We start from the raw sequence: 14394 nt of genomic DNA on the forward strand, positions 1-14394 counted from the left end.
GTAGGTCGAAAAGGGGTAGAAAATTATTAATAAAATAAGTTCAGGGGGTAATATTATCTTTGTATAGTATAAGTGTGTCTCTGAGATTTCAGACATAGATTGAGGGATACTTGTGCATTATCCCTCGTTTCTATAAGGAAAAGAATTTGAAGAAATTTTAGGTCTCATCGAATCACATGTATAGATATTGATAACTCACCCTCAATCACATGTTGATGTGACATGAACTCAGTTTCTCCATGTGTTTCCCAGACCCAGTGAGATATTACTTTTTGGACAAGGTTAGCTTGTGTGTTGGCAAGCTAGTTGTGGAAGTGAATAATGTGTATGTATTCGATACAAAATTTTAACTATAAACTTATTGAGTTTTATTGATTCGTAATTGATACTCTAGCTCTGTGCTGCTTAAACCGGGGAGGAGGGGGAAGGGGGGTGGTTGGAATATTATTACTTCATTTCTCCTGCATCTTTTCTGTCCTGGATATTCTTTTGTGAGGTATAATTCGCTTGTCCGATGTAGTCTCAACACACGTAGGGAAAATTCAAATTAATCGAGACTTCAATATAAGTATCGAACGATGGGTGGGAAGTGAAAAAAATGAAGTCTCTGCCTTGGAAATATTGTTATGAATGAGTCATTTGTTAACTAGTTTATGGTTGCCTACATCTAAATTTTATTGGCAAACATCATTGTCTTCTCAATTCTAAAATATGTGATGATAGCTACATTAAAATCAACATTCAAAACCCTCCATTTAAAGAAAGGGAAAAAAGACAAATATATCCCCGAACTATCGTAAATGTACGTAGATACCTTCATCATATTTTAGGGACATTGGTGCTTCTGCTGTCCAAAAACTATAGCGCATGCAATCTTCACACAACACAACCATTCCACAAAAAAGTTGATCTCGACCAGTTACTAGACACTCCACGCATGCACTAACACTCAAACTTGATCTCGACCAGTTACTAGACACTCCATAAGAGTCCGCATCTCGACATCTTAATTTAGTCTCAACTAGCCACCAAATGCTCCAACTCATCGCCATTGTGTCTCATGGACACTTGATACAAACTTGACATGTAATTATTGGAGGTCTCGAGATGTACAGACTAAAAGTTGGAGTTTTTACTTATCCGCTAAAACCAAGTTTGAATAGTGAGGCTAGCCTATATAAAAGCCTTTTCATTTCCCACCATTTGAAAGAGTAGAAGCTCAATCATGCCATTGACAACAAAATCCTATTCACAACTCAACAATATATCCACACAAATCCTCAATTTCTTGAACAAAACCTCAATTTCACCTTCTCAAATCTCCCAAATCCAAGCTCAAATCATCCACAACAATCTCCATTTCAACACCACCATAGCTCACAACTTCATCTCTGTTTCCAAATCTTTAGGTCTCTTTAACTCTGCTTACAACCTTTACACTAAACTCATCAAGAAACCCCACATCTTCATCTGCAACACACTGATTCAAGAATGTTCACATTCCGAAATCCCAGTACTGAAACAGAATTCGATTTCTATGTATGTTCATATGCATAAAGAAAGTATTTTTCCGAATAATTACACGTACCCTTTTGTTCTAAAGTCTTTATCTGATCTTAAGGAGCTAAAATTAGGCAAATCTGTACATACCCATGTTGTGAAATGGGGTTATGTTTGTGATATTTATGTGCAGAATTCATTGTTGAATTTGTATGCTTCTTGTGGTGAAATTGAGTTTTGTCAGCAAGTGTTCGATGAAATGCCTGAGAGAGATGTTGTTTCGTGGACGATTTTGATTATGGGGTATAGAGATTGTGGGAAGTTTGGTGATGCACTTGTTGTGTTTGAGAAAATGAAGGATTCGGGTGTGGCGCCTAATCGGGTGACGATGGTGAATGCATTGTCTGCTTGTGCTAATTGTGGTGCTTTAGATATGGGGATGTTGATACATGATGAAATAAGGAGGAGTGGATGGGCCATGGATGTGATTTTGGGTACTTCTTTGATAGATATGTATGGGAAGTGTGGGAAAATCGAACACGGTTTTTGGGTATTTCAAGAGATGAAACATAGGAATGTGTATACTTGGAATGCTGTGATCAGAGGGTTGGCGTTGGCTAAAAGCGGGGAGGAGGCAGTGCGATGGTTCTTCATTATGGAGCGCGAAAATGTCAAACCTGATGAAGTTACTCTAGTAGCCGTGCTTTGTGCTTGTGCGCATACAGGAATGGTTGAACAGGGAAGAGAAATATTTTCCTGGTTGATGAATGAGAAGTATGGATTTCCACCTGGTGTGAAACACTACGCGTGTATGGTTGATCTAATAGCGCGTTCAGGACATTTAGAAGAAGCGTTAAGCATGATCACAGACATGCCAATGGAACCAACGAAGAGCGTTTGGGGAGGATTGCTTGCTGGCTCTAGGTTACATGGAAATCAAGAACTGAGTGAGTTTGCTGCATGGAAGCTTATAGGATTGGCACCAAGAAACTCGGCCTATTACGTTGTGTTGGCTAACTTATATGGTGCAATGGGAAGGTGGAATGACGCAGAGAAAATTCGAGCTTTGATGAAAGAGAGGGGATTATCAAAGGACTTGGGTAGTAGTTCAGTTGAACTTGAGGATCAAAAGGATCTACTAGAGTTGTTAAGGTGAGAGTCAAGATTCTTGTCATTTGCAAGTTAATGTGTTTGATTGAACTTTTGTTTGATAACTCCTACAATGATCTTGTGGTAGATTAAGCATCAATGAAACATGAAAGAGAAATTGTCACCTTAATGTCCTACTTCGTCCATTTCAATTCATTTGTCTGGTTTTAACTTGATATGAAATTAAAGAACGTAAAGAAAGACTTTTGAATCTTATATTCTTAAACTAAAGATATATGAAAAGGTAAGTCATCGAGCGAGCTAAAGAAAGTACTTTTCCAAACAAGCATTCCCTTGCGAATATTCACCTATCAAAAATACCTATTAATATTGTTCAATAGGATATTATCGAATCAAATAATAAAGAATATTATTATATCGCGAACAACTTACCCCATTTATTATAAAAAATGATACATTATAAAGTTTTTCAGATTCTCGATAATTTTCCTGTGTTAGTTTTTTCCCCCAAAAATGGCGGAGGAAGAAGAGAAAACCAAGTCAGTGCAGATCCATAACTGGGCGGAGTTAACTCAGTTATGCCTAGTGAATATCCTCTCTCGTCTCTCCATTGAAGATCGATGGCGAGGTGCCATGTTTGTCTGCAAATCCTGGTTACAAGCTTGTAAGGATCCTAATCTAAACTCGGTAATCGATCTCGAGGCTCAGTTCATCGAATCGGTCACTGAATCATCGTCGTTGTCGTCGTCTCGTTACTGTAATCGCGAGTTTGAGAGGAAAATCGATTCTATGGTTCAATCTGTTGTAATTTGGAGTGATGGATCTCTGAATTTCGTTAGGGTTAGGCATTGCTCTGATCGATCCATAGCTTTGATCGCTGAAAGGTAAATAAAAAACTTCCCAATTTTATAAGAAGAAAAGAGATTTTTATTCTATGTGTTCCAATTTATGCGACGTAGTTTGATTGAGCATGAAATAGAAATATTGTAGAGTAGCCATGAGTTAACTCGGTCGTGATATTTGTGTAGCTATATATGGACCTTATTAAGTCTAAATGAATCACTAGATGATAGTGTAGGAGGTAGCAGTTACTCGTGGAATTAGTTGATGTTTGCAAGGTAAAAGAAAAGGACACTTTTTTAAATAGAAAGTTGTCATTTCTTTGGGGGGGACGGACTTAACGTTTGTCGTGTAAAATGGGATAGAAGGGGTAATTCATTTGCATAATACATAATCGTATCTTTTAACTGATATCTATGTCATCCAATTTGTGCGTGCAATAAAACACATTATGACACTTAAAAACTTATATAAGGTGGATGAAGTAGACACATGTGTCATATGTGTATTATGCCACGTAGGACATATGTGTCTACTTGTTCAACTTTATACAAGTTTAAGTGTCCAACATACACAAAGTTGGAGGACATAAATGTCAGCTAAGGCCAAGTTAGAAGGACATGTTTATGTATATTTGTGTTTTTCCAAATTGAGATGTTGTGTAAGAAAGAGATCTTGAGAAAAATTGGGATTTTTTTTTATAGTTGAGGTGAAATTGGGTAACAAAGAACATCTTGGTAAGAGAAAGAATGCATTTTGGCTGAGAATTTATGTGTATTTTTTGAAATTGTTGTGGGTGAAAATGAAATCAGGAGGAGAATGACATTTATGGCTGAAAATTTGATTGTAAATTTTTCTGAATTGAGGTATAAGGAGTTAAAGAAAAATCTTGAAAAGGTTAGCTGCAAGTGAAAATGTTGCTTAAGAGTCTTATGGCTGTGCTATGTATTAGCAGTACTAAAAATCCTGTCCGATTTACTTGCTTCCGTTGGAGTAGAGTAATCTACATTTCTTGTTTAAGCCGTTGGATTAGATAGGAATATGGAGGTCGTTCGCGTGATATTTGATGGCTCTAGTTTTACATCTGCATCGTCATGTTTTTCTTTTTTTATGTTTGAGAGCAGAAACTGCCCTCTAAATAGACCTTTGCATATTCATTTTGCCGTTTGTTCTGTTCTTCTCAGCAATGAGATGAAGTTGTCATTACTATTTAGTTGGTTTTAGATTGTTCTTGGGTTCATCAGTTCAACGTCCAATGCGTGTTTGGATTCATGAAACTACTAAAAAGTGTTCAAAACATCAGTCTTGAAATACTGATTTAGGAAATGCTAGGTGATTTTTTTTTATTTGTTTGAGCCTCAAATGGAATAGGTACTCGGTACCTGTGCTGGAGGGGTATAACAGGTACCCGGTCCACTAGTCGATGTGGGTAAATATTGGACCAAACACTAACCTTAAGATTCTTTTCTAAGAAATAAGGAGGGATGGGCTTAAACGATTGTATTGGTTGCCATAGCGAACAATGAATCGATGACTAGCAGGTGCTGTCTGTTTTATTGGTGGCCATAATGAACAATGACTAGTAATAGAACGTTGAGACTGAAGACAGTGGGCATTGCTATCAGTTCTTCTCTTCTCTTTTTGGGATTCAAAGTTTTTATGTTTTTTCCGTATGAGTTGGGCTGTTGTGTGATCATCAAACTATATCTTTATGTGTTTAATCAGATTAGAAGCAATGGGGATGATCAGTGATCTGACATGCTCAGCAACAATACCTATCTTTTTACTTATCAAACAGAAAAAAAACTCGCCAATCTCTTAGAAATGACAGTTCTTTTCGTGTTTCTGATAACTCTGCTGCTTCCAGAATATGATTATTTCCTAATTTTTGGTGAAGTTGTTGCGATACATGTGTTTATGAATGGTAAATATTTGCTCTGAATTTATTCTTACAGGTCGCCTAATCTTCAAGTTCTCTCAATTCAGAGGTGTCCACATGTAACCGATGAAACAATAGCTAAGATAGCTTCTGGTTGCCCGTTGCTTAGGGAACTTGATATCAGCTTCTGCTATCAAATATCTCACAAGTCTATAGCTCTTATAGGACAGCATTGTCCTAATTTGCAAATTCTAAGGCGAAATCTCATGACTCAGGTTAATCCGTCCCAACAAGAACCCTTTGTCCCGAGGGAGTACGTAGATACCTGTCCTCAAGATGGCGATTCAGAAGCTGCTGCAATAGGGAAATTCATGGCACAACTCGTGCAACTTGAAATACAATTCTCCAAATTGACTAATAAAGGTCTAGCTTTGATATCTGAAGGATGTATAAACCTCGAGCATTTGGATCTCTTTGGGTGTACTAATGTTACTAGCCGGGATATTGCTAATGCCTCGTCGAATCTGAAGCAGTTGAAAACCTTGAAGAAGCCTACTCAACTCTGCTTAGAATCTCAAACAGAGAGGTACGGGCATTGGCAACTGTATGATGATCGTTTCCAGACGGACTTTTTCCGAATTTAATCAGGTGAAAAATCAGTGGTATGTTGTTATTCAACCATGCTTCCTAGAATCCTCTCTAGTTTAACACTCTTTGATTACTTAGTCGTGTTCATATATTTCAATATCCTTGAAAAAATAGGATGAATCGAAATATAGTTGCTATAAATAATAGCAACTGGACTAGAGAATGTGATTGTATTATAAGGTCTTTGATTGAACTCGAATTGACGTAGAATGAAACCTATTAGACGAAAAGCTCCACGAGAGCAAGAAAAGCCTATAGACCCTCCAATTGACTCCAACGAGTAAAATCTCTTTGTGCTTTAGAACCTCATTGTAACGACAACGAATGTGTTAAAACTATAGGGGTCGTTTGGTGTGAAGATAGTATCAGATAATCATAGGATTAAATTATAGTTACACTTAGTTTGTTGTTTGGTTGGCAAGTCAAGAATAGCTTATCCCGAAATTAATAATTGATACCGAAATAAGTTATCCCTCCTCTTGGGCGGTATAGTAAGCTCGGGATAAAATAGGTATCGACAATCATGTATATTTACATTTTTTAATAAATAAGGTCATGAAATTTTTATTTTTAACAATGAATAATTTAAACTTGTAAATATTTTTTTTTAAAAAAAAACACTCCATCAGAAACGATCTCAACATAACTTATCCAATCATAACGTGTATTAAATCAAACTGATCAATCCATAAGTATACCAACCTTTTCCCAATCTGAATATGGTTTATTTAAAGATTTACGTTACTTCTATCCTCCGTAGACGTGACTTTGTGAAATTATACTGTGGCCAGGCTGTTTCTATACTACAAAATGAAGGCCTTCCCTAGCCTTAATCTGAATCATAGAATAGGGCTTTGGGGTAACCAAGTCCAGCTGTTAATATTTAAGTTTAACTAGCACAACAATAATTCAGACCTAGCAATAAATATCCATTCTACATTCTTGTACAAAAAATTATAAAGCAAGACATAAGTTAAATGATGATATCAAAAGTAGATGTGTGTGCTTTCAGTATTTCAAAAGGCGGGGGCGTAAAGCGAGGCGATGCGTTTTATACAGTATGGGATGAGACGTAAGTTTCGAGATGCAGGGTGTAAGTCTCATGGATCTACGGGAAGTGTAAGTTTCATGTATATTCAATTTTATGATTTTATTACTAACAAAACAAGCAAAAGTAAACCTTTCAATGATTTTTACAAATAAATTTTATAAATAACCTGTAATATATAGAATATGTATTATGATTTTTATTTGAGATAAGTATTATTATCAGTAATGAAGAAAAAGAAGTATTATAATTACTATTTGAGAAATATCATTACACCAACAATAAAAAAATATGATTTAAAGCAAAAAGGTTAAAAAAAAGATAAATTTAAAATGCTCGGGTCTATGTTTTTACGTTCAGGACTTACGCCTTATATTTTTGAACTTACGCCTTATGAATCTACGTCTTTACTTTATGCCGTAGAAAGTTTTTGATACACCCCGTCCTGAGACTTGTTCTGGTACTTACCCAAAAACGTTTTTGAAAACGCTAATGTGCGTAGTTTACCCATTTATATCCCTGGGTTAAGTCTATATTTCTCCAAATAACTTAATTTAATAATATTCATATAATATGATACACCTAATATTTAATTGCCTATTTTAATATCCCAAGATTTAATTTATAATATGATAATTAATTCAATTTAGGAGTAAAAAACTAAAAATGTTTTTTAATTAACATAATAAAACACATTTCTTATAAATGTTTAATGATGCTATCATGTTGTGTTTCACTTATTCTATAAAAAAGCTTTTTTATTAACGTAACATCAAATTTATTAGCAAAAATGTATATTAAAATTTAGAAAAACCTTTAATACGAAACAGACACCTCAATAAAGAGATTTAAAATTTTAAGATACCTTCGATATAAAACAGACACATCCATGAATAATTACAATACTTTGTTATCAAGACATATTTCTAACCACATGTTATGATGAGGATATTGAATGGACAAGGCAACACACCTCCAAGTAATCCCAAACTCAATTAATGTGAATAGACAAAATTATGAAACCTCAATTGGAATTATTAATCAATGAAAACTAATTACTACTCAATAAAGCCAAAGTGGGGAAACACATTCATTTCTATAAAAAGAAAAAGAAAATTAGAAATCATCATGCCTGATTTTTATTACTCATACCAAACGATCCCTTAATATTTAAAAAAAAAAAAGAGTTTGAAGTGAAGGTAATAGTCCTGATTTTTATTACTCATACGAAACGATTTTTTAATACTACTATAGAGAGAGTTTGAAGTGAAAGGTAATATTAAATTTTTACTATTATTGATTCCATTTTCACTATCACAATTTATGTTAAACATGTGGTTGACATGAAAGTAAAAGATTGAAAAGGACTTTGGGCATGTAAAATCAAATATATGTAAAATAGTGTTAAAAAATGAGGAGTAAAGATGATTCCAACAACAAAAATTGATGAGTTTTTTTTCTCAACCACAAATTTTATGTTAGAATTTCATAGTAATTATGATTTTTTTTTTGAATTTCACAAATGGTATTTGGTTTTTATATTGGAATCCAACTAAATTCGGATCTAGTTTGAGAAGTCTCCTGTTAGAGGGTAAAACACTTCATAACAAAGGTGGTTGACTCTGTGCATACAAAAACTCAAACTCGAGACTCAATATTAAAGTTCTTAGTTTCTCAATTAAGAAGTACTATATTTATTTTTATTGATAAATACTAATAATAGCAACAAACACACCCAATAATCAATATTATTCCATTTTATATACCATAACAATAATCAATAATTGCATAGGTAAGATCTCGAAAGGATAGAATGTACATAGACAACCTTATTTGCACTTCATGAAAATAGAAAGATAAATTAATGGTACTATATTTTTTAGGTTAGTAAATTAATTCTAAATTGAATATGAATGTATAGAAGTTAATTCTTATAAAGAAAAGTATTCCATAGATAATTGCCACTATAGTCAATCAATTGAAAACTAGGTATAATCACAAAGAAAATATGGAGTAATTTAGCTTTAATAAGACATTGACAAATACAAAATCAAATTCCTAATAAAGAATTTGGAATTATAAAAAAAAATAAAAAAAAATGCCTATCACACCACAATTTGTGTTGTACATTCTTGATTATTTTTTTTCATATGAAAAATATCTCATAATTCATATAAATATTTTTCAAATAGTGGCATGTGATCAGCATCTAGACAAACAGCCAAACGCAAGTTCCTATCTTTAGAATTTGGACTTGGTATAATATAAATTGTCCCTTCATATAAAATGCAAGCTGGTCCCATATGAATTGGCCTACCCCATCCAAAATCACACTCATGGACAGGCAACCTAGTCCAACTATTAATATTGAGGTTAGGGCTAGCAAAGTAAGCCGGGCCCCGAATTAGGGTTGATAAATCAGGTTGTAATTCGAGGTAATCCAGTGCTGATCTTAGGTAATTGTCGTCCATTTTGATCAACTCGCTGTGAATTCTCTTGACGGAATTTGTCAACGGCTCTGATTGAAGTTCGCATGATTTAGCTATTGGGGTGGCCGTGAACACGACGTTTCCTAGGTAACCCGGTGGCAAGGGAGGGCAAAGCCTTGACCTTCCGTCGGTGGCCACGTGTAATTTGGTCAATTGATCATCTGGCAATCCACGTGCCTTGCACGTGCATCGCCAAATATGGGCTGCGAGGATTTCATATGTGCTACCCTCGTTTTTGGACTTGGACTTTAGAAGCCCGAGTTGTTCACTCGAGAATTTCAACATGGTCGTGGTACTGGACTTTGGGCCTATGGACTCGCGATTTTTCGATGAGTTTAGGGTAGGTGGAGGATGGTACTCAACGTGCTCGAAAGAAGATGTCGGCGGGTCCCTTGCACGGAGGAGCGTCCGATCGATGAACGGCGGGACTGCGACGGAGAGGCCACGTGCGATGTCCGACCACGTGTTGATGAAGTGGATGGATGAGAGACCATCGGATAACGTGTGGAATACTCCACCACCAAGAGCGACTCCACCACACTTGAAACGAGTAACCTATAAATATTTTTTACACTGTCAGTATATTAAATAAAAACTATATAGACATTAAAGTTGGAAGAGATCACTTACAAATTCACTAGCACTATCTAGAAGGAAAAAAACAAATACTTCATTGACCAATATGCTAGGGAAGTGTGACTTGATCAACTTCAAATTTTATCTATTTATTATTAATGCATTCACATGCACAATTTCAGAAAAAAAGTATTTGGTTTTTTCAAAACAAGTATGGCCTACCCACTACACAAGTTGTTGTAAGAATTTATGAATATTATTTCATTTCTAAAATAATGATATTCGAATCAATTTACGTAACTTAGATTATTTCATCATATACTTAATCAAATAATGTTTTTTGTTCTTTTAAGCCAAAAAATAAAAAATTAAAATAGGTTAAGCAATTGTTAAAAGAGTAAGATAAGCACTAATTTATGGTTTGTTAAATTAATCCTTCTCTTAATATTTTGAAAAATTATTCATTCTAGAATTTATTTTTTCTCTTCCTATATTAATTACCATACCTAACTATCAAATCATTTCTCTTGTTCTCCTAAATTAATGTGAAAATAATTAGGATATTTATACTCCAATTTGATGTGACAATATAATTTAAATATAATAAATTATATTTTTTTAAAATTGAGTCAACTAAATTCGAAAAAAAAAAATATAACAACTAGTTTATGAATGAATAAAGTACTAGTTTAGGTAGGTTTTTGTAAGACTAGAACCATCTTGATAAATTGATAGCTGTCAAGAATTAAATATTACTATTATTAGATCTAGCAACTCAGAATATAAAATACTCTTCAATTGAATTATAGTAATATTTTTTTAATTATTTGGTAATTTCTCAAAATACTATGTCTTAAAATTTTAAGATCGAATTCGTTAAATTTAAATTTTGAATGGTATACGAAGGAGTCAAGGAAAAAAAAACATATTACAAAATACCTTGTACCACATATTTATACAGAATGTAAATAAAATATGGAAGAAAAAACTATACTTTTTATTAAATTTTGAATTTGTAATTCAAGTGGGTGATTTTTATTTTATTTTTAGAAAATAATGTGACTTAACTTGTCACCTAGCTTGTTATTTTAATTAGTCTATACTATAGTAGTAATCATATAGGTCACTTAGAAAATATAACTTAAAAAGTATGCTATTCTTAAATACTTTACTAAGTTCTCTTCTATTAAAATTCTACTAAACACTTAATTAAAGACATTAATTATGCAATTTTCATTCTTAATCATTTTTGTTATTTTCCCCTATCTTGATGTTAAAATTAATAACTTTTTTTCTTTTTTGGTTAGTAGAAAATATCTAAATTTTCTTATTAGAAAAGACAAGGAACAAGAACAATAATACCAATTATTCTTTTTAAAAAAATTAGGCACATGTCATTTTTTCTACCCCTTTAGATTTTGAATTTTTTTTATAAAAAAAGTTAAACCGACTTGCTTTAAAATTAAATTATTGATTATTCATTTTAAGTAAAATATACTATTCTAGATTTTTATATGAAATGCATTTTCTCCCCTTGATCATTTTATTTTTATTTCAAAAAATAATATAACTACAAATAGTGATAGATTTTAAATTAGATTAAACTCAATTTTCTACTACACCTCAATTGATTTAATCAATTAGAAATCAATTGAAAATTCTTATTTATAAATCAAAAAAATTATCTTATTATTCGAGATTCAAATTCAAGCTATTTAGTTCAGATAAATTATATCATACAACATCCATCCCTTCTACAAGTAGCTAAAAAATAAAATTAATAACCTAACAATCATAAACATGTAAAATAAATAAAAAAAATACCAACCACATAAAAAGATCTTTGTACTACTATCAACACATACAAATATAATAGCATAAAAATTATTTTACCTTAAAAGAATCACTAGTATAATAACATGGTAAAACAATCTTTGTACTATCCACACATATAAACATATATATATAATGAAGACAAAAGAAAAAACAATCCTCTAATAAAATAACATACAGGTAAATAAACACTAAGAAAGAATCTTTATATTATCAACGCATATATAACAAATATAAATAAGAAAATCTTTATACTATCGATATATATATAAAAACATATACGTAAAGTATTGTAATACTGATAACGTAAAAAATTTTTTTTTACCTGAAATATAACTAGTGGGAAAGTTGAGATATCTCCAGAAGCTTCAACACTTGGAATGAGTTTTCTAAGTTCCAAAGATGGTGTAAAATCACCAAAATCATCAACACATGAATCACTTTCAGCCTCAACAAACAAAACACCTTCACCATTACAATTAACTTCAATTCTACCTTGTTCATCCCTACCTAATCTTCCAGCCATTGGATAAAATGAAACTAAAACATTACTTAATGCTTCTTTAATAACTTTATTATCAAAAAAATTTGAAGATCCATTTGGTTTATAAAAATAAACAGTCAAAAGATGAATTCTTCCAACAATTAAATCCAAATTAGAACTCCAAATTCTCTTTGTTGGTGTTGGTTTTGATGGTTTCACTAGTGTTGATTCTTTGATATTAATTTTCATCATTTTTTCACTTCCCATTTATTTCCAAAAGAGGTAAAAAAAAATAAATTAGGTCAAGGAGAGGGAAGGGTATTTTTAAAAATAATAAAAATATGTATTTTTGGAATATTATTATTTGTGAAATGTGAAGGGAGAAAGAGCTAAAGAGATAAGGAAGATGGAGGAGTAATTGTGTGTTTGGGTATCATTATTTATAGCCTAAAAACTAACATGTATAGGGTATTATTAACCATACTATTTTATTGGAACCAATAATAACCTAGAAGGTGCAAGTTTCTTTTATTTTTATTCCAAATTCGAAATTCATATCATAACTTATATTTGAATCGCGTACTACACAATTTTTGATATAATACATAATTGTGCCCTTTAACTTGGATTCGAATCACATTTATGCCCTTCAATTTTGGGTGTGTATAATAAGACACTTAAACTTGTATAAAGTTGAACAAATAAACACACATGTCCTATATGTTATCCTACATGTCACTTTCTGTCCTATGTGTATTTTGTTATGTAGGACTTATGTGTTTATTTATTTAAAAGTTGGATAGTTAAAGTGCATGTTTGTGCATTATAAAAATTAAAGATCAAAGTTAAAATTTGAAGCTAAATTTACGATTCAATATATGTCTTATATCTTTATTAGAAAGTGCTCCTTTAAATAGATTTTTTTAACCTAACTCAAAATCTTCAAGGGTTAAACAGTTTCACAACTATACCATAATTCATGTTGATCTGCAAGTTATTGTTAAGTTCACCACAATTTAATTTTATTCCTATAGTGTTATATTTTCGTATTGATATTTTTTTTAATTATTTATTCAGCGTGAATAATTATATTATCTTGAGCTGATGATCTATTGAAAAAATAATTTTTCTATCTTTATAAAAAATTAGAATAATATTATATGTATATCTTTTATTTTAAAAATTTTATTTATAAAAATTATATTGATATATTATTGTTACCGTTAGTTCATAACTATACTAAAATTTACATCAAAAGTTTCTTATAATAACCTTTGTTGGTTATGATGGCCCTTGTCAAACAATTGTAGACACTATTCCCTACGTTTACTATTGTTTATCAGAATTTTTATATTTAAATTCTATTTTATAAGAATTTTGATTTATATTTTAGGATGTATTTTGTTAAAAGTTATAATTTATAGTACTTTTCATATAATTTTTGAATATTTAAAATTTTTTATTTAAAATATCGAATTAATATAATTTAATTTAAATTTAAAAATTAATAAAATTAATTTTCGAAAAGCGCCAACACGATAAAATATAAATGAATGGAGGGAGTAAAATTCTATGAAGCTTCTTTGCTTTATTTTATTTTATTATAATTGTATTTGAAATTTATTAGTCCGAGTCATTTGTATTGTTATATTTTCATAAATAGAGTGAGTTTTTTTAAAAATATAAATACCATTTTTTTAAAATATCGCTTTGACCAATGACTTTATTATATCAAAACAAAATTATATTATCGACGTAATTCGACTTTTAACAATAATGGATAGTTATGTTTTAAGTAATTTATTATTATAAAAATTCTTATTTTTCAAATAGATATAAACGTAGAAAACTTGTTCACGTTTCTTTGTAGTAGATATTTTCTTTAGAGTTCAATTTGGTGAAGAAAAGGGCAAATAAGATAAATGAAAAAAAGGGAAAAATTGAGAAAGATTCCCTTTTATTTTAGAAAAAATAATAATTAGTCTGT

At 31.6% G+C, this 14394-nt stretch overlaps 2 protein-coding genes across 6 annotated transcripts; one reads left to right on the plus strand and one right to left on the minus strand.

Moving 5' to 3' along the window:
* The first annotated feature begins 434 nt into the window (after positions 1-434).
* Positions 435-7263, plus strand: LOC101247439 (F-box protein SKIP1). 5 transcript variants are annotated; one of them, XM_010324889.4, is made up of 3 exons: positions 435-2652; positions 5406-5991; positions 6990-7263. In XM_010324889.4, the coding sequence occupies exons 1-2, from the start codon at positions 1226-1228 to the stop codon at positions 5971-5973; spliced, it is 1995 nt and encodes a 664-aa protein (XP_010323191.2). In that variant the 5' UTR covers positions 435-1225; the 3' UTR covers positions 5974-5991; positions 6990-7263. The 5 variants fall into 5 exon arrangements, with proteins under 5 accessions (XP_010323191.2, XP_019070395.2, XP_069143007.1 ...); XM_019214850.3 differs by having other exon boundaries at positions 5406-5977; XM_069286906.1 differs by lacking the exon at positions 435-2652 and adding an exon at positions 3030-3494.
* Positions 7264-9129: 1866 nt separating this feature from the next.
* On the minus strand, positions 9130-12780 carry hqt (hydroxycinnamoyl CoA quinate transferase). The gene is given in 2 exon segments (NM_001247921.2): positions 9130-10069; positions 12249-12780. Coding segments are annotated over 2 exon segments (1308 nt in total). The 5' UTR covers positions 12675-12780; the 3' UTR covers positions 9130-9187.
* Between the last annotated feature and the right edge of the window lie 1614 nt (positions 12781-14394).

The sequence above is a fragment of the Solanum lycopersicum genome, chromosome 7 (assembly GCF_036512215.1).
Source record: "Solanum lycopersicum chromosome 7, SLM_r2.1".
In the NCBI taxonomy this organism is placed as follows: domain Eukaryota; kingdom Viridiplantae; phylum Streptophyta; class Magnoliopsida; order Solanales; family Solanaceae; genus Solanum; species Solanum lycopersicum.

Coding starts and splice junctions, on each gene's coding strand:
- LOC101247439 (XM_010324889.4), top strand. CDS start 1,226: ATGCCATTGACAACAAAATCCTATTCACAACTCAACAATATATCCACA. Junction 2,653..5,405: donor GATCTACTAGAGTTGTTAAG/GTGAGAGTCAAG, acceptor TTATTCTTACAG/GTCGCCTAATCTTCAAGTTC.